This window comes from Hordeum vulgare, chromosome 6H (genome assembly GCF_904849725.1).
Source record: "Hordeum vulgare subsp. vulgare chromosome 6H, MorexV3_pseudomolecules_assembly, whole genome shotgun sequence".
In the NCBI taxonomy this organism is placed as follows: domain Eukaryota; kingdom Viridiplantae; phylum Streptophyta; class Magnoliopsida; order Poales; family Poaceae; genus Hordeum; species Hordeum vulgare.
The window spans coordinates 461,253,621-461,274,069 of NC_058523.1; the positions used below are offsets into that span (position 1 = coordinate 461,253,621).

Sequence of the window (20,449 nt, forward strand, 5' to 3'; positions counted from 1 at the left end):
CCTTTACGGCGAGCTCTTCGTCACCTCCATACACGAGAAACATCTCCTTAGTCCTTTTCAGGTACTTCAGGATATTCTTGACCGCCGTCCAGTGATCCACTCCTGGATTACTCTGGAACCTGCCTGCCATACTTATGGCCAGGCTAACGTCCGGTCTAGTGCACAGCATTGCATACATGATAGAACCTATGGCTGAAGCATAGGGGACGGTGCTGATATGCTCTCTATCCTTATCAGTTGCTGGGCACTGAGTCTTACTCAATCTCGTACCTTGTAAAACTGGCAAGAACCCTTTCTTGGACTGTTCCATTTTGAACCTCTTCAAAACTTTATCAAGGTATGTGCTTTGTGAAAGTCCTATCACGCGTTTCGATCTATCCCTATAGATCTTAATGCCTAGAATGTAAGCAGCTTCTCCTAGGTCCTTCATAGAGAAACTTTTATTCAAGTAATCCTTTATGCTCTCCAAAAACTCTACGTTGTTTCCAATTAGCAATATGTCATCCACATATAATATTAGAAACGCCACAGAGCTCCCACTCACTTTCTTGTAAATACAAGATTCTCCAACCACTTGTATAAACCCAAACGCTTTGATCACCTCATCAAAGCGTTTGTTCCAACTTCGAGATGCTTGCACCAATCCATAAATGGATTGCTGGAGCTTGCACACCTTGTCAGCATTCTTAGGATCGACAAAACCTTCGGGTTGCATCATATACAACTCGTCCTTAAGGAAACCGTTAAGGAACGCTGTTTTGACATCCATCTGCCAGATTTCATAATCAAAAAATGCAGCTATTGCTAACATGATTCTGACGGACTTAAGCATCGCTACGGGTGAGAATGTCTCATCGTAGTCAACTCCTTGAACTTGTGAAAAACCCTTTCCCACAAGTCGAGCTTTTTAAACGGTCACATTGCCGTCAGCGTCCGTCTTCTTCTTAAAGATCCATTTGTTCTGAATAGCCTTGCGGCCCTCAGGTAGTACTTCCAAAGTCCACACTTTGTTTTCATACATGGATCCTATCTCGGACTTCATGGCCTCTAGCCATTTGTTGGAATCTGGGCCCACCATTGCTTCTTCATAATTTGCAGGTTCATTGTTGTCTAACAACATGATTGACAAAACGGGATTACCGTACCACTCTGGAGCAGCACGTGGTCTCGTCGACCTGCGTGGTTCGACAGGAACTTGAACCGGAGTTTCATGATCATCATCATTAACTTCCTCCTCAACCGGCGTCGCAACGACAAAGGTTTCCCCTTGCCCTGCGCCACCATCTAGAGGGAAGAGAGGTTCAACAACCTCATCAAGTTCTATCTTCCTCCCACTCAATTCTCTCGAGAGAAACTCCTCGAGAAAAGCTCCGTTTTTAGAAACAAACACTTTTCCCTCAGATTTGAGATAGAAGGTGTACCCAACTGTCTCTTTTGGGTAACCTATGAAGATGCACTTTTCCGCTTTGGGTTCCAGCTTTTCAGGCTGAAGCTTTTTGACATAAGCATCACATCCCCAAACTTTAAGAAACGACAACTTTGGCCTTTTGCCATACCACAGTTCGTATGGTGTCGTCTCAACGGATTTTGATGGTGCCCTATTTAAAGTGAATGCAGCTGTGTCTAATGCATAACCCCAAAACGATAACGGCAAATCGGTAAGAGACATCATAGATCGCACCATCTCTAATAAAGTACGATTACGACGTTCGGACACACCATTACGCTGTGGTGTTCCAGGCGGTGTTAACTGTGAAACAATTCCACATTGTCTTAAGTGAGCACCAAACTCGAAACTCAGATATTCACCCCCACGATCAAACCGTAGGAACTTGATCTTCTTGTTACGATGATTTTCAACTTTACTCTGAAATTGCTTGAACTTTTCAAATGTTTCAGACTTGTGCTTCATTAAGTAGACATAACCATATCTACTCAAATCGTCAGTGAAGGTGAGAAAATAACGATATCCGCCGCGTGCCTCTACGCTCAACGGACCGCACACATCGGTATGTATGATTTCCAACAAGTCACTGGCACGCTCCATTGTTCCGGAGAACGGAGTTTTAGTCATCTTGCCCATGAGGCATGGTTCGCACGTGTCAAGTGAATCAAAGTCAAGTGACTCCAAAAGTCCATCGGCATGGAGTTTCTTCATGCGCTTTACACCAATATGACCTAAGCGGCAGTGCCACAAAAATATGGCGCTATCATTGTTAACTCTAACTCTTTTGGTCTCATTGTTATGTATATGTGTATCACTATCAAGATTAAATATGAACAATCCTCTCACATTGGGTGCATGACCATAAAAGATGTTACTCATAGAAATAGAACAACCATTATTCTCTGACTTAAAAGAGTAACTGTCTCGCAATAAACAAGATTCAGATATAATGTTTATGCTCAACGCAGGCACTAAATAACAATGATTCAAGTTCATAACTAATCCTGATGGTAACTGAAGTGAAACTGTGCCGACGGCGATTGCATCAACCTTGGAACCATTTCCTACGCGCATCGTCACTTCATCTTTCGCCAGCCTTCGTCTATTCCGCAGTTCCTGTTTCGAGTTGCAAATATGAGCAACAGAACCGGTATTCGATACCCAGGCACTACTACGAGAGCCGGTTAAGTACACATCAATAACATGTATATCAAATATACCTGATTTTCTTTGGCCGCCTTCTTATCAGCCAGATACTTAGGGCAGTTGCGCTTCTAGTGACCCATACCCTTGCAATAGTAGCACTCTATTTCAGGCTTAGGTCCAGCTTTTGGTTTCTTCGTCGGATTGGCAACAGGCTTGCCGCTCTTCTTTGAATTACCCTTCTTGCCTTTGCCGTTTCTCTTGAAACTAGTGGTATTATTCACCATCAACACTTGATGCTCTTTACGGAGTTCAGACTCTGCGACTTTCAGCATCGCAAACAACTCGCCGGGTGACTTGTTCATCCCTTGAATGTTGTAGTTCAACACAAAGCCCTTACAGCTTGGCGGCAATGATTGAAGGATTCTGTCAGTGATAGCCTCTTGCGGGAGTTCTGTCCCCAGCTCAGCTAGACGGTTTGAGTACCCAGACATTTTGAGCACATGTTCACTGACAGACGAATTCTCCTCCATCTTGCAAGCATAGAATTTATCGGAGGTCTCATACCTCTTGATCCGGGCGTTCTTCTGAAAGATAAACTTCAACTCCTCGAACATCTCATATGCTCCATGACGCTCAAAGCGATGTTGAAGTCCCGGTTCTAAGCCATACAAGACTGCACATTGAACTACTGAGTAGTCCTCCTTACGTGTTAACCAAGCGTTCTTAACATCCTGGTCAGCCGTAGCGGGTGGTTCATATCCTAGCGCAGCATTAAGGACATAATCCTTCTTCCCAGCTTGTAAGATTAGCTTAAGATTACGAGCCCAGTCTACAAAGTTGCTTCCATCATCTTTCAACTTGGCTTTCTCTAGGAACGTATTAAAATTCAGGGTGACTGTCACGTGAGCCATGATCTACAACACAAATATATTCAAAGTAGACTTAGACTATGTTCAAGATAATTAGAGTTTAACTTAATCAAATTACTTGCTAAACTCCCACTCAAAAAGTACATCTCTCTAGTCATTTGAGTGGTTCATGACCCACTTACACTAGCTCAAGTCCGATCATCACGTGAGTTGAGTATAGTTTCAGTGGTAAGCATCCCTATGCTAATCATATCATCTATATGATTCATCATCGACCTTTCGGTCTCATGTGTTCCGAGGCCATGTCTGCACATGCCAGGCTCGTCAAGCTTAACCCGAGTGTTCCGCGTGTGCAACTGTTTTGCACCCGTTGTATGTGAACGTTGAGTCTATCACACCCGATCATCACGTGGTGTCTCGAAACGACGAACTGTAGCAACAGTGCACAGTCGGGGAGAACACAATTTCGTCTTGAAATTTTAGTGAGAGATCACCTCATAATGCTACCGTCGTTCTAAGAAGAATAAGGTGCATAAAAGGATTAACATAACATGCAATTCATAAGTGACATGATATGGCCATCATCACGTGCTCCTTGATCTCCATCACCAAACCACCGGCACGATCTTCCTGTCACCGGCGCCACACCATGATCTCCATCAACGTGTCGCCATCGAGGTTGTCATGCTACTCATGCTATTACTACTAAAGCTACATCCTAGCAAAATAGTAAACGCATCTGCAAGCACAAACGTTAGTTTAAAGACAACCCTATGGCTCCTGCCGGTTGCCGTACCATCGACGTGCAAGTCGATATTATCTATTACAACATGATCATCTCATACATCCAATATATCACATCACATCGTTGGCCATATCACATCACAAGCATACCCTGCAAAAACAAGTTAGACGTCCTCTAATTTTGTTGTTGCATGTTTTACGTGGTGACCATGGGTATCTAGTAGGATCGCATCTTACTTACGCAAACACCACAACGGAGATATATGAATTGCTATTTAACCTTATACAAGGACCTCCTCGGTCAAATCCGATTCAACTAAAGTTGGAGAAACCGACACTTGCCAGTCATCTTTGAGCAAGGGGGTTACTCGTAGCGATGAAACCAGTCTCTCGTAAGCGTACGAGTAATGTCGGTCCAAGCCGCTTCAATCCAACAATACCGCGGAATCAAGAAAAGACTAAGGAGGGCAGCAAAACGCACATCACCGCCCACAAAAAATTTTGTGTTCTACTCGAGAAGACATCTACGCATGAATCTAGCTCTGATGCCACTATTGGGGAACGTCGCATAGAAACAAAAAAATTCCTACGCGCACGAAGACCTATCATGGTGATGTCCATCTACGAGAGGGGATATTCGATCTACGTACCCTTGTAGATCGCACAACAGAAGCGTTAAGAAACGCGGTTGATGTAGTGGAACGTCCGCACGTCCCTCGATCCGCCCCGCGAACCGTCCCGCGATCCGTCCCACGATCTAGTGCCGAACGGACAACACCTCCGCATTCAGCACACGTACAGCTCGACGATGATCTCGGCCTTCTTGATCCAGCAAGAGAGACGAAGAGGTAGATGAGTTCTCCGGCAGCGTGACGGTGCTCCGGAGGTTGGTGGTGATCTAATCTCAGCAGGGCTCCGCCCGAGCTCCGCAGAAACGCGATCTAGAGGTAAAACCGTGGAGGTATGTGGTCGGGCTGCCGTGGCAAAGTTGTCTCAAATTAGCCCTAAAACCTCCGTATATATAGGTGGGAGAGGGGGGGCCTTGCCTTGGGGCTCAAGAAGCCCCAAGGGGGTCGGCCGAGCCAAGGGGGGGAGTCCTCCCCTTCCAAACCGAATCCAACTAGGTTTGGAAGGTGGAGTCCTTCCCCTTTTTCCCACCTCCTCTTTTTTTTCTCTTTGATTTTCTTCCTATGGCGCATAGGGCCTTCTTGGGATGTCCCACCAGACCACTAAGGGCTGGTGCGCCACCCCCAAGGACTATGGGCTTCCCCGGGGTGGGTTGCCCCCCCGGTGAACATCCGGAACCCATTCGTCATTCCCGGTACATTCCCGGTAACTCCGAAAACCTTCCGGTAATCAAATGAGGTCATCCTATATATCAATCTTCGTTTCCGGACCATTCCGGAAACCCTCGTGGCGTCCGTGATCTCATCTGGGACTCTAAACAACATTCGGTAACCAACTATATAACTCAAATACGCATATAACAATGTCGAACCTTAAGTGTGCAGACCCTGCGGGTTCGAGAACTATGCAAACATGACCCGAGTGACTCCTCGGTCAATATCCAATAGCGGGAACTGGATGCCCATATTGGATCCCACATATTCTATGAAGATCTTATCGTTTGAACCTCAGTGCCAAGGATTCATATAATCCCGTATGTCATTCCCTTTGTCCTTCGGTATGTTACTTGCCCGAGATTCGATCGTCAGTATCCGCATACCTATTTCAATCTCGTTTACCGGCAAGTCTTTTTACTCGTTCCGTAATACAAAATCCCGCAACTTACACTAAATCACATTGCTTGCAAGGCTTGTGTGTGATGTTGTATTACCGAGTGGGCCCCGAGATACCTCTCCGTCACACGGAGTGACAAATCCCAGTCTCGATCCATACTAACTCAACGAACACCTTCGGAGATACCTGTAGAGCATCTTTATAGTCACCCAGTTACGTTGCGATGTTTGATACATACAAAGCATTCCTCCGGTGTCAGTGAGTTATATGATCTCATGGTCATAGGAACAAATACTTGACACGCAGAAAACAGTAGCAACAAAATGACACGATCAACATGCTATGTCTATTAGTTTGGGTCTAGTCCATCATGTGATTCTCCTAATGACGCGATCCAGTTATCAAGCAACAACACCTTGTTCATAATCAGAAGACCCTGACTATCTTTGATCAACTGGCTATCCAACTAGAGGCTTGCTAGGGACAGTGTTTTGTCTATGTATCCACACATGTATATAAGTCTTCATTCAATACAATTATAGCATGGATAATAAACGATTATCTTGATACAGGAATTATAATAATAACTATATTTATTATTGCCTCTAGGGCATAATTCCAACACGAGACACCTCTCTGGTCAATAACCATCAGCGGGGTCTGGATACCCACGGTGGTTCCCACTTGTTCCACGATGATCTCATCGTATGAACCACGATGTCAAGGATTCAATCAATCCCGTATACAATTCCCTTTGTCTATCGATATAGAACTTGCCCGAGATTCGATCGTCGGTATCCCTATACCTTGTTCAACCTCGTTACCGGCAAGTATCTTTACTCATTCCATAGCACATCATCCCGTGACTAACTTCTTAGTCACATTGAGCTCATTATGATGATGTTCTACCGAGTGGGCCCAGAGATACCTCTCCGTCACACAGAGTGACAAATCCCGATCTCGATTCGTACCAACCCAACAGATACTTTTGGAGATACCCGTAGTGCACCTTTATAGTCACCCAGTTACGTGTGACATTTGATACACCCAAAGCACTCCTACGGTATCCTGGAGTTGCACTATCTCACGGTCGAAGGAAAAGATACTTGACATTAGAAAATCTTTAGCATACGAACAACACGATCTAGTGCTATGCTTAGGATTGGGTCTTGTCCATCACATCATTCTCCCAATTACGTGATCCCGTTATCAATGACATTCAATGTCCATGACGAGGAAACCATGATCATCTATTGATCAACGAGCTAGCCAACTAGAGGCTTGCTAGGGACACATTGTGATCTATTTATTCACACATGTATTACTGTTTCCTGTTAATACAATTATAGCATGAACAATAGACGATTATCATGAACAAGGAAATATGATAATAACCATTTTATTATTGCCTCTAGGGCATATTTCCAACAGAACCCACATAAAAAAAGCCAACCAAGAACCAAGAAAGATGATCATGCGAAGAATGCAATGGTTTGAGCTCTCAACGAATGATACGATCAAGCTACTCACTTGAGAGCCCCCTTTGATAGTACGGTAATCGATCCTATAACCGGGTCTCCCAACTAACACCTTGAGACCGGTAAAATAGAAAACCTATCAAGGATAAACCTTTTCCATGTGCATAGTCTACTTTGAGCTAGCTGATGAGTATCTTGTCCTTCTCAAGATGGACCACCTTTTTTGATTGCGTCGGCTCGATGAAGACTAGTAGATTATTGCCCCATACCCCCCTATGGGCGATCCTCTCTTCGGCACATCTTCATATGTCCATGATCACCATAATGGGCAGCAAGCTTCAAGCATTATCTCTTCGTGATGCTCCACTTGAACTTGCACACCTCAATCTTGATGACAATCACCAGTTGATGTCATCCTCCATGGGTTGTATGAGATCTTCCTCTTGACACAAGCTCATGGAAACATACCTAACCCCATACAGAACTCTCATGTAGACCATGGGTTAGTAAGCAAAGCATAATGGAGAATGCTTACCATACTATGGGATCACTTGATCCCTCTCGATACATCTTGTGCGCTTTGTGTGTTGATCAACTTGATTCACTATTTGACTTAGTCTTGATCAACCTTGTATCTTATCTTCTCTCTTCATAAATATGATGTCTTGAAGGTAAATATGAATGTTCACGCAATCCTTTTCTTCAAGACAAGCTTGTAATAATTTAAAATCTCACATGACCAATCTTTGGATAAATCCTTGAATACCACCTTGGTCATCTCATAAACTCCTTGAAACCAACAAATGGACTTCAAGAAATGTCTATGGTCAAATCCTTCGAATATAACTCAAGGCAACCATTAATCCATAGGGATTATCATCAATTACCAAAATCAAACATGGGAGCATTTTGTTTTAACAATATCCCACAGCGGCGAATCCGCCGCGTACCTAGGGACGTAGATAAGATCCAGCGGTGGCGATGGCGGCGTCGCTTAATCTCCTTGCACCGTGCGCGGCCACTCGTCGGGATCGGCAGGATGGGCACCCTGTCCGCCGACAGGTATAAGTTGTTAGGGAGGTGGACATCTGTCCACGGCAGCGGCATCGCTATCTCCCAGTACCCGCGGCATACATCGAAATGGATGTAGGGCGTGATGCGCGCCAACGCCCCTAGAGGCAATATGGAAAATGTGGGAGGGGGAGGCGAGGAGTTGCGGCTGCCGGAGGAGGAGCTGGCCTCATGGTCGTGCTTCCGCCACTTCTCCATGTCCGCCAGCGAGAGGAGGAGGAGGAATGATGGCTAGGGTTTGCTTGTGTTAGGATTCAAGGAGGCAAGATACGAACAATGTGGAATGAGGAGTGGGAACCGTGGACGGTCGGTTCACATTAAAAAGGACTCGTGTGACTCGGAGACTGGCAGGTGGGCCCGCCCACGTGTGCGTAGTTAATTTGCGAAGTGTAAGGTAGGTGGCCGTCCGCCACGCGTCTCCACACGGACAAGAAATTCCGGTGCACGCATCCGTTCGGTGTCCCTCTGAGCGTAAACTAGGAGGAAGTTTGCTCCATAAATACGGCGGGCTGAACGTGTATACAGATGCGGCCAGTGGTGGGGCCACCTCCCCGCGACCATGGGCAGCTGCCCAGGCAATGCCCAGGAACTACCATGAGATTATAGAAGGAGATGGAGATTTAATCATCGGTTTTCATGGGCAAATCTCCATGAGCCACATCCCTTCCTATTTTGCCCCGGCTTCATGGACTAGCAAGCTAGTCGGTGGATGCGGCTCGGTGTTGGACCAGGTCATTTGTTTGTTTGGGCCCAAAAAGACACAATTGGGTATTTTGGGGTCTGTTTTGGAGTTCACTTGAAACTCTATTTGGCGTTGTAGGCGTCGGTTACTACTTTCTGCAAACCGGCGCGTGCACACGCGTTAGCTGCGCCACCCATTTAGGTTTTCTTTTTCTCTGTTTAATCCGGTAAAAAAACAAAGCTTGGTAGCTCATTTGAACCCACGACCCGCCGACCAATTCACGTGGGGCAACCACCACAACACCACACGAGGATATGTCGAAAATAAACTTTCTCTTTCTTTTATTATTTATTTTCCATTTTCCATTTCCTTTTTTTTCTTTTTTTCATTTTCGATTTCCATTGTTTTCATCCTGGTTCGTTGAGTTGTTTGCAAATACTTGAACTTTTCTATTAAATTGATGGTGTTATTTAATTTGATGGGCTTTTCCTGAAATTTGATAAAAAAATTAAAATTGATGAACATATTTTCAGATTTGTGAACTTTTCAAATTTGATGAAAATTTTCAAATATCGATGAAATTATTTATAACTACGATGAACTTTTTTCAAAATGTATGATTTTTTTAAAAAATTTGATGAACTTTTTAAAATTTCAATAAACTTTTTCTCAAATTCCATGAACTTTATCTCGTATTTCTTGAACTTTTTTCAAGTTCAATTAGCTTTTTCTTCCAAAATCGATGAACTTCTTTCACATTTTGTAAACTTTTTTAAATCGGTGAACTTTTTTTCCAGTTTGGCGAACTTTTTTCTATATTGATGAACTTTTTTTCAAAATCAATAATCTCTTTCATATTCATGGTTTTCTATATTTTTTTGAAATTTACGTCCATCAATAAGAAACATAAAAAACCAATTATAAAATAAGGGGAAAAAGAAAATCAAAGAAAGCAAAGCTAGTATACAGAGCAGCTAGGATTATCCTTAAAAAATTGAGGATTTTTTCTTTGCACTGCGTATTTCTGGGCCGGCCCATCAAGGGGTTGCCGCGAGTGCTAGTTTGGTTAGGCGGCGCTGAATGCGCGGAGAGACACGTGGTTTTCATTTTCATCGCAAAAAAGAAAAGATAAATACATTCGTGGTCATTTTATTTGAACCCAAAGCACAATACGGTCACTAGACTTTGAAATACCCTCGTTACGGTCACTATATACGCAAAGCAGTGATTATACGGTCACTGACTCACCGTATAACATTGTATTACACTTGTTGACCGGTCAAATGGATATGTTGACCAATCTCGAGCCGCTGATGTTGCCGTTCGCATGCGCCCCACCGCCTAGCCGCTCGTGCGCTGCTCGCTGCAGCTCACCCCACTCCGCGCCACATCCGCTCGGGAGCCGAAGCTGCTAGCTCAAAAAACCCTCGCTCCCCTTCACCTCCCGTTTCGGCCTTGCGCCTCTCGGCCCTCTCCTTCAACTCCCGGAGGAAGTCCTCCATGTCCATGCCACCGTCCTGCACCGCCTTCCTCGACTGCGGCGCATCCCGGTGATCATCGGCTGCACCGCGAGTAGTACGAGTGATCGGCCTAAGTATCGTTATCCGTGTTGCCGGCATGCCACGCGACTTCTCGGACCACATGGTGCTCACTTGGTCATGATCACCGGAGAATTCTTCAGACACTGCATCTTCTGAACCACCATGGATCTGCTCTACTTCTTCAGGCAAACACGAGTGCCTTAACGCCATCTTCCTCCTCCTTCACATTGCTCCGACGACCGCCATAGCCGTACCTCGACATATTCTCCCAGCGCAAAATTTGCACAAAAACAGATGCTGCTCACAGTCTCACAACATAAACTACATAAACTGGGTCAGAATATACATCTTACATGCATATAGCTATATAGCTTGTTCACGTATGCATATGTGGTAACTCAATATGAGCTCAAAAATCATGTAGACAACGCATTTATGTCATCAAACTTTAAAATCACTGAATCATTTTTCTACAAATGATTTGAAACACAACTATCTGTGAATGCACACATCCAATCTTCAACAATCGCCCAAGCAGCGGGAAGCGTGCATCAACAACACCCGACAGCAGCAGTGCCTGATAGTAGCAAGCGTGCAACAACACCATCCGACAGCAGCACGCAACAGCAGAAGCACCCGACAGCAGCAGCGCCCCATAGCAGAAGGAGGCAGCCGACGAGCACTCCAGTAGCAGTAGCAGCAGGAGGGAGCCGGCGTTCGGCACGACAACCCTTGAAGGAAGGTGCGGGTTGTATCGGGAACAATTCGAGGGAGTTTTTAAAAAATTGCCACCGATCTTTGACCGGTCAACTCAACAGAATACAGAGCTACTCCCTCCTTTCCGGTTTACAGGGCTCAAATCTGAAATCTCATCAACCAAGGTGAATTGTGATTGGATGACACTAGTTCTAACTAGCCAATGAAATGTTTCTCACATATTAAATTTCCAAGGCAATAAATGTAGCATCCTCTTTTTCATTGGACTTGCATGATGCATGTAGAAAAAGATGCATGCATGGTCACTAATTTGCTTTCCCTTATCCCTATGAATTAAATATGGTGTGAGACTCAAAGCACTTTAACTCAACTAGACTCAAAATGAGCCTAGTATAATGGAAATCTGAAATTTTGGAGTTGAGCCCTGTAAAACGGAAAGGAGGGAGTATACGGTAAACAGTGACCATATAATCATCTTAACACGTATACAACAACTATAATAAGCATATTTTAAAATTCAGTCTTTCGATTCGAATAGTGTATGTATTTATCTCGGAAAAATGGGGGGACATGCATTACGCTACCCAGTGCGCGAGGTGGAACACGGGAGGCGCTGGCCGGCCGCAGTGCACCGCAGCCTTTTAATCCCCATCATTCATTTCCGCTCACCCCCCAACAGCATCTACGCCCGGCCGCCATATCCCATATGTATAGCACAGAGACAGATAGATAGACGGCAGAGGCGTTGATTACTGAATTACTGACGCACAAGGACGCGAGCGAACCAAAAGAAAAAGGAAAAGGCGCGTCCGGTCCGGCGTCCCATCCCGGCCCCGGCACGGACAGGCACAGCAGCCAGCATTGGGAAGCTCGAAGCATCGGCGACGTCGCTCTGTTCGGCCTCGCCCCTGTCCTCGCTCGTAGCTGTCTCTCCTGCCCCGCTGCACAACACAAGAGGGAGGGAGCGGCCGTCCTGGCCGCGAGATTAGCACGAGGCGGCGGCTGGCTTCCGTTCCACCAGGTTCGCTCCGGTCTCCCTCCTCGCTACTACCATGGTCCATGGCAGGCTGCCTGTTGGCCGCGTACGTGCGTGCTTCCCTGACCCTTCCATTTCTCCATTCCCTTTCTCGCGGATTCAGCCATGGGAATGGAGAACGGAAGCAAGCTCCGTCTCTGGTGCTCGGCATTCGCCTGCGCGCTGGCGGTCCTCGAGGCGGACGGCTATTTCGTGGACATTACCTACGTCAAGAGCGCCGTGGCCAAAGGAGCAGGTCAGTCACACCATTGTTGCTTCTCCTTCCCGGCCTCTCGCCAATCTATTCTGGCGTGACGTGTGCGATTTTTGTGAATCGTAGTGTGTCTGGACGGGAGCCCCCCCGCGTACCATCTCGCCCGTGGCTCCGGCTCCGGGGCGAACAGCTGGTTGGTTCATTTTGAGGTCAGTTAAAATAACCCACTCCTGAGTCCTGATAGCGCAGCAGGTACAGAATTGGTGAGTGCTCAGCTCAACTCTATGTCGCGGCAGGGAGGAGGATGGTGCAACAATGTGACGACCTGCCTGCAGCGGTCGCACACCCGGTTAGGGTCCTCCAAGGAGATGGCCAAGCAGGTTGCCTTCTCCGGGATCTTGAGCAACACCCCGGATTACAACCCAGGTACTACTTCAGTTTCGCCGCCTGGCCATCACATAATTTGTTGTGCTCTGCTTTTCTTTGTCAGGTTTGTAGTAGCAGTTCAAGCTTGAGAGTTGAGACTGCCTAGATTTAAATTCATGTGCTTAACGTGTATGCAATTTGACAAAGAATAGACTTCTATAACTGGAGCAAGGTCCGGGTTCGGTACTGCGATGGCTCGTCGTTCACCGGCTACAAGGAAGAAGTTGATCCGGTGAGCCCATACTCCAAGCTGCCATGATTTGCTCCTACTCACGGCATTACTACCGGTCTGAATTGAGGTTTTTGTGTCGTCACTTTGCAATCTTGACAGAGCACAAATCTACACTACAGAGGTGCGAGGGTATGGCAAGCAGTTATGGAAGATCTGCTCGGGAAAGGAATGAACAAAGCTCAAAATGTATGCATTCTTAGCAGCACAATATGCCTAGCATGTGACTAGCCAAACTGTAGCAGACTCTAATTTCCTCCTTTTTCAAGGACGTGGCAGGCTCTGATTTCGGGGTGTTCTGCTGGTGGATTAACTTCGATACTGCACTGTGACAGATTTCATCAACTTCTGCCGGTGGGGGCCAATGTTAAATGCCTTTCTGATGCTGGTTTCTTCATCAACGTGTAAGACAGTACTAGTACTGAAACTAGTTGGCAGAAAAACAATAGCACTATATCTGCTTTTGCCACTTTAGAGATATACTAGGCATTGCAATATATAGAAGAAAGTACATTACCTTTCTGAATAATTAGTCCCTTGTCTAACACTTCGCGTCTTAATTTGCTCTTACAGGAAGGACATTGCTGGAGTGAACCATGCTGCGGCCTTTTTCAATGATGTAGTTAGGACTCATGTATGCACATCACATTTTATTGCTCTTTCTACCTGGTTATGTGGACATGATAACCGATCAACAACTGATCCCTGAATCAAGACACTTTATTAGTTTATTCATGACAATATAAGTTTCGAGTTCAAACTATGGCAAAAATTGACATCAGTAAAAATATCTCATGTTGCAAAATAAAATAAAATAAAAATATCTCTGATACATGATTTTTTTTTTGAAACGGATCTGGTACCTGATTGTATTCTTGTGTACAAATACCATAGGGCTCGGCGAATAACTTACCATCTTCGTGCACTTCCAAGTTGCCCGCAGGCATGGTAAGATGCACTTGCAATAGCTGCAATACACATCTAGGGATCAGATTGCACTCCCTTACAAAAACATGTTGCTTTGATGCAGTGCCTTTTTCCTCAGAATGAGGTGAAACAGATTCAGACACCCCTGTTCATCCTGAATGCAGCATACGATTCATGGCAGGTTATCATCAGAAAAAACCCGTTTCTACCTGCAATATGCTTGACAGTTGACACTAGCAACCATCAAGGCACTAATCTCGTCTCTATTTCCACGTGCTCGCATGCAGGTACGGAACATTTTGGTTCCGGGAGCTTCCGATCCTAGTTGGCGAAGCTGCAAGCACGACATAAACCAGTGTTCCGGGAAGCAACTTAAGACCTTGCAGGGTAGGCCCCACTGCATTTTACCGATGGGTCGATCAGCTATGAACCTGCCTGTGTGTGTGTGTGTGTGTGTGTGTGTTCAGTCCTGTGTATACTCACCGAGAGAAGGTGCGGACGCAGGATTCAGGGACCATTTCCTGGAAGCGCTGGAGGCACAAGGGGACTCATCCACCAGAGGCCTGTTCATAAACTCGTGCTTCGCGCACTGCCAGTCCGAGATACAGGAGATATGGTTCGCGCCCGGTTCCCCGATGCTCGGAAACAAAGTAAATTTGTGAACACCCTCGCCCTCCTCTCTTGCATACAGCCTGGTGCTTGTTTATCTGACGAGAGCTCCATCTGTCTCACTCTGTCGCAGAGAATAGCAACCGCGGTTGGGGACTGGTTCTACGGCCGCAGCCCGTTCCAGAAGACGGACTGCCCTTACCCTTGTGACTCCACCTGCCATGTCTTCAAGAACTCCTCCCACACGTAGCAAGTGCAGCAGCCTCGCTTCGTACTACTTTTCCCATTGATCACATTATTGTTGCTACTATTGCATTTGATTGGTGCACCGCCATTGGTGCTCCTTGCTCGCAAGAGGGCACGGCGCCTGGCAACCGACCATTGATTTTGTTTACGGAATAAGTGGGGGTGCCGGCTTCTAATTTCATCCGGCGACTGGAAATCTGGATGCAGCTTCTAAGAGCATCTCCAACCGTTCGGCCCCAGGCGCCGCTTCTAATTTCATCCGGCGAATGCAAACTGAGAAATTGGATGATTTGCCCTACTTTACTTGGGCATTAGATAATTTGCCCCACTTTACATACAATTAGATCATTTTCCCCACTTTTTATTTTTCTTTTAATGATTAGCCCTTTTCAATTACTATAATCATTTTTGGATTTACATCCCTTTTTTCTCCATGCGAAAAGACACAATTGCCCTTGTGGCTAATTTACAATTCTTCCCTAGCCTTCTCTATTGTTGGACTTGTCCTAGTTGGATCGACGAGCTCACAATTCCCAAATACTCAAAACCAGAGGAAGCTACTGAAGGAGGCCGACGAAGGCACCTTGGTGTTGAAATCTGAAATGGGCTTAGGCCCATGAGACAATTTCAGAAAAATCTCTAAGGGCCCATATAGGTGGTGGCATGACATGGGGTGGTGGAAAGTTTAGTCCCACCTCACCAGTGGAGAAAGAGTTGGATCCTTTTATAAGGGTCTCTCTTCTACATGCTATTGGAGCATGACAAGAGAAGAAGGCCCTCGCGCACTCCTCCTCCTCTCCTCTCCTCTTGCCGTCAGCGACTCAGTGTCGTTCACATGTTAGTGATTTACTCGTGGATTAATATAATCAAGAAATTGACTATTTACTCAACAATCCAAAAATCTAATGTGCATAGGAATTTTTCGAGTAGTGGTTTTGCTGTTGCACTGAAACCGGATAAGTTTACCGGTACGTATTTCAAGCGTTGGCAGACCAAAACTAACTTATGGCTCACGCCTATGAACGTGTTCTGGGTAGCCGGTGTTACTCCTACACGAATGATCACTCCTGAGAAGGCGTTCACGGAGGTCACCGTCTACTTTCTTGGAGCAGTTCTAAGCGTGATCGGAGATAAGCTAGTTGACACATATTTATATATGTGGGTTGGCAAGGACTTGTGGGAGGTGTTCGAATCTAAATTCAGGGCCACCGATGCTGGGAGCGAGATGTATGTTATGGAACAGTTCCATGATTACAAAATGGTTGAGAGTCGTTCTGTATTGGAACAAGCTCATGAGATGATATGCATAGCTAAAGCACTTGAGGTTCTTAAGTGTGATTTACCATGTTATGGACCAGTTCCATGATTACAAAATGGTTGAGATCCATTCTCTATTGGAACTCATGAGATAATATGCATTGCTAAAGAACTTGAGGTTCTTAAGTGTGATTTACTGGGCAAATTTGTCATGGGGTGTATAATCGCTAAGCTCCGTAATTCCTGGAGGAAATTTGCTAACACTTTAAAACATCATAGGCGTGAATTCTCAATAGAGGATATCATCGGCAATCTGAGTGTTGAGCAGAACTCGAGAGCAAAGGTCTCGCATGGAAAAGCAGTCGAAGGTCCTTCTGTTGCCAATATGATACATCAGAGGAACTTCAATTCCCACAAGTCCAAGGGGAAGAATTATGTCCAACAGAATACCGACTTTAAGAAGAAGGGAAAGAAGACCTTCAAGATGAACAAGAAGGGAGATCTTCAAGATGGACAAGAAGGGAGATGGCTGCTTCAATTGTGGTTCCGAGGAACATTGGGCCACTAAGTGCCCAAATAAGTACAAGAAGCGAGGGCAAGACTCCAAGTCTGCCAATATGATTGTGAACAACAATGAAAGTGGTGCATCTGGTAATGGTAATTTGTTTACTGTATTTTCGGTTTGTCAATCTACCGATCGATGGGTGGACACAGGTGCAAATATTCATGTGTGTGCTGACATCTCGTTGTTCTCTTCTTACCAGGTCACAGGCCGAGGGTCCGTATTGATGGGGAATGGCGCGAGTGCTTCTTTTCTTGGTGTTGGCACGGTTCATCTAAAGTTTACTTCAAGAGGGATCGTGCAACTGAAGAACGTGCATCATGTCTCCGCCATCAAGAAGTACCTCATTAATGGCTCCCTTCTATGTAGAGAAGGGTTTTAGTTGGTCTTTGAGTCTAATAAAGTAGTTGTTACGAAATATGAAATTTTTGTTGTAAAAGGTTATGAATGCGGACATCTGTTCTGCCTTTCCTTTGTAGTTTTTTTTGTAATAAAGTCGTGAATAATACTCATTCGAGTGTCAATGAATCTGAAATTTGGCATTCACGTATTTGTCACATTAGTTTCAGCGTTATGTCGCGGCTAGCAAAACTAAATTTAATTTCGAGTTTCACTTTAGCCAAAGGTTCCAAGTGTCATTCGTATGTGCAAGCAAAGCAACCTCGCAAGCCTCACAAGGCTGCGGAGGAGAGACACTTGGCAACGTTAGAACTCATACATTCTTATTTGTGTGAGATGAATGGTGTGTTGACTAAAGGTGGAAAGTAATATTTCATGACATTGATAGATGATTCTACTAGATCTTGCTATGTGTATCTGTTAAATACTAAACATGAGGCTCTACACTACTTTAAAATCTATAAGGCACAAGTTGAGAACCAACTTGAAAATAAAATTAAACGAGTCTGGTCTGATCGTGGTGGAGAGTACTTCTCAAATGAGTTTGTTTCTTTTTGTGCGGAACACAACATTATTCATGAGAGGACGCCTCCCTATTCACCTCAGTCAAACGGGGTTGCCGAACGGAAAAACCATACTCTAACTGATTTGGTTAACGCCATGTTAGATATATCGGGTTTATCCAAGGCATGGTGGGGGAGGCTATATTGACTTCGTGTCATGTCCTGAATAAGGTTCATACAGAAGTTAATGAGGTCACTCCCTATGAGGAGGTGTCGAAGAGAAGGACGACGCTCTCGTACTTGCTTACTTGGGGTTGCTTGGCGAAAGTCAACGTGCCGATCCCCAAAAAGCGTAAGCTTGGACCAAAGACAGAGGACTGCATTAATTTGGGCTATGCTAAGAATAGCATTGGCTATAGATTACTAGTAGTGAAATATGAGGTACTTGACGTGAAGGCTGGTACTATTATGGAGTCTAAGGATGCTACATTCTTTGAGGATATTTTCCCATGAAAGATATGCAAAGCACTTCTAGACAGGAATCTGAGGAGACTCCCGAGCCTGCCATTCCTATGGAATATTACGAACAAACACATGATGAAAATACCGAGGATGATGACGAGGAAACCCTTGGTAGGGGCAAGAGACAAAGGACTGCAAAGATCGTTGGTGATGATTTCTTCGTATACCTCGTGGATGATAATCCCACTTCTATTTCAAAAGCGTATGCATCTCCAAATGCTCACTGTTGGAAAGATGCGGTCCGTAGCGAGATGGATTCCATGATGGCTAATGGGACATGGGAGATTACTGATCGTTGATACGTCTCAAACGTATCTATAATTTTTTATGGTTTCACGCTGTTATCTTGTCTTCTTTGGTTGTTTTATGTACCTTTTATATCTTTTTTGGGACTAACATATTAATTCAGTGCCAAGTGCCAGTTCCTGTTTTTCCGGTTTTTGACTCTTTTCAGATTTGATTTTGGAACGGAGTCCAAATGGAAGAAAAACCCCGAAATGATTTTTTCCCGAATGGAAGAAGATCACGGGGCCTTTGGGCCAGGCCAGGTGGGCTCCAGGGAGCCCACAAGCCCCCACTCCGCCACCAGGGGGGAGGCGGCGGTGGGCAAGCTTGTGACCTCCCTGGCCGCCCCCTGACCTAGGTCTTTGGCCTATAAATTCTCAAATATTCCGCAAAAAATCAGGGGAGCCTCGAAAATACTTTTCCGTCGCCGCAAGCTTCTGTTTCCGCGAGATCTCATCTAGAGACCCTTCCCGGCGCCCTGCCGGACGGGACTTTGGAGTTGGAGGGATTCTTCATCATCATCATCGCCCCTCCAATGACTCGTGAGTAGTTCACTTCAGACCTACGGGTCCGTAGTTAGTAGCTAGATGGCTTCTTCTCTCTCTTGGATCTTCAATACAAAGTTCTCCATGATCTTCATGGAGATCTATCCGATGTAATCTTCTTTGGCGGTGTGTTTGTCGAGATCCGATGAATTGTGGATTTGTGATCAGATTATCTATGATATATATTTGAGTCTTTTCTGATTTCTTATATGCATGATGTGATATCCTTGTAAGTCTCTCCGAGTCTTGGGTTTTGTTTGGCCAACTAGATCTATGATTCTTGCAATGGGAGAAGTGCTTGGTTTTGGGTTCTACAATGTGGTGACGTTTCCCAGTGACAGTAGGGGCAGCAAGGCACACATCAAGTAGTTGCCATCAAGGGTAAAAAGATGGGGTTTTTATCATTGGTTTGAGATTATCCCTCTACATCATGTCATATTACTTAAGGCGTTACTCTGTTCTTATGGACTTAATACACTAGATGCATGCTGGATAGCGGTCGACGTGTGGAGTAATAGTAGTAGATGCAGACAATATCGGTCTACTTGTTTTGGACATGATGCCTATAGATATCATTCCATAGATATCGTCACGACTTTGCGCAGTTCTATCAATTGCTCGACAGTAATTTGTTCACCCACCGTCTACTTGCTTTCATGAGAGAAGCCACTAGTAAACACTATGGGCCCCGGGTCTATTCACATCCATCGTTTATATTTGCGCTTTTACTTTGCTTTGTTACTTTGTTGCTTTCAGTTCTCACTTGGCAAACAATCTATAAGGGATTGACAACCCCTTCATAGCGTTGGGAGCAAGTTTTTGTGTTTGTGCACGATCTTGAGATACTCCTCCACTGGATTGATACCTTGGTTCTCAAACTGAGGGAAATACTTACGACCGCTACGCTACATCACCCTTTCCGCTTCGATGGAACACCAACGCAAGGCTCCAAGGCCACGGGGGAAATCCTTTGCATACTTGCCTAGGAAGTCCCTTAAGGCGTAGCCGCAGCAGAAAGATCAAGCCAAGTATTCTCCCGTCGACGTGCCTATTTCTGGCGCCGTTGGAAGGTCTTTTGTTGTAGTAGCAGAAGTATTTCTGGCGCCGTTGCCGGGGAGGAGAAATCAAGATCTATCCAAGTAGGTCTCACAAACTCTTCTCTTGCATTTACTTTTGTTGCCAGTTGCCTCTCGTTTTCCTCTCCCCCACTTCACATTTGCTGTTTCCATTTGCCTTTTTCCGTTCGCCCTTCTTCCGCTCGCTTTCTGTTTGCTT

The 20,449-nt window shown here is 45.2% G+C and overlaps 1 protein-coding gene and 1 long non-coding RNA gene across 2 annotated transcripts; both read left to right on the top strand.

The window, feature by feature from the left end:
• The first annotated feature begins 12,205 nt into the window (after window positions 1-12,205).
• On the top strand, window positions 12,206-15,236 carry LOC123401690 (pectin acetylesterase 8-like). The gene is made up of 13 exons (XM_045095536.1): window positions 12,206-12,456; window positions 12,575-12,706; window positions 12,791-12,873; window positions 12,961-13,090; window positions 13,243-13,322; window positions 13,422-13,508; window positions 13,599-13,723; window positions 13,893-13,953; window positions 14,214-14,267; window positions 14,350-14,427; window positions 14,534-14,633; window positions 14,751-14,896; window positions 14,989-15,236. Exons 2-13 carry the CDS (start codon window positions 12,577-12,579, stop codon window positions 15,103-15,105), a joined length of 1,191 nt encoding a protein of 396 aa, XP_044951471.1. The 5' UTR covers window positions 12,206-12,456; window positions 12,575-12,576; the 3' UTR covers window positions 15,106-15,236.
• Window positions 15,237-16,363: 1,127 nt separating this feature from the next.
• LOC123403590 lies at window positions 16,364-17,466 on the top strand. Its single transcript, XR_006611499.1, has 2 exons — window positions 16,364-17,015; window positions 17,123-17,466. It is a non-coding gene; the product is annotated as an uncharacterized LOC123403590 (long non-coding RNA).
• The last annotated feature ends 2,983 nt before the right edge of the window (window positions 17,467-20,449 follow it).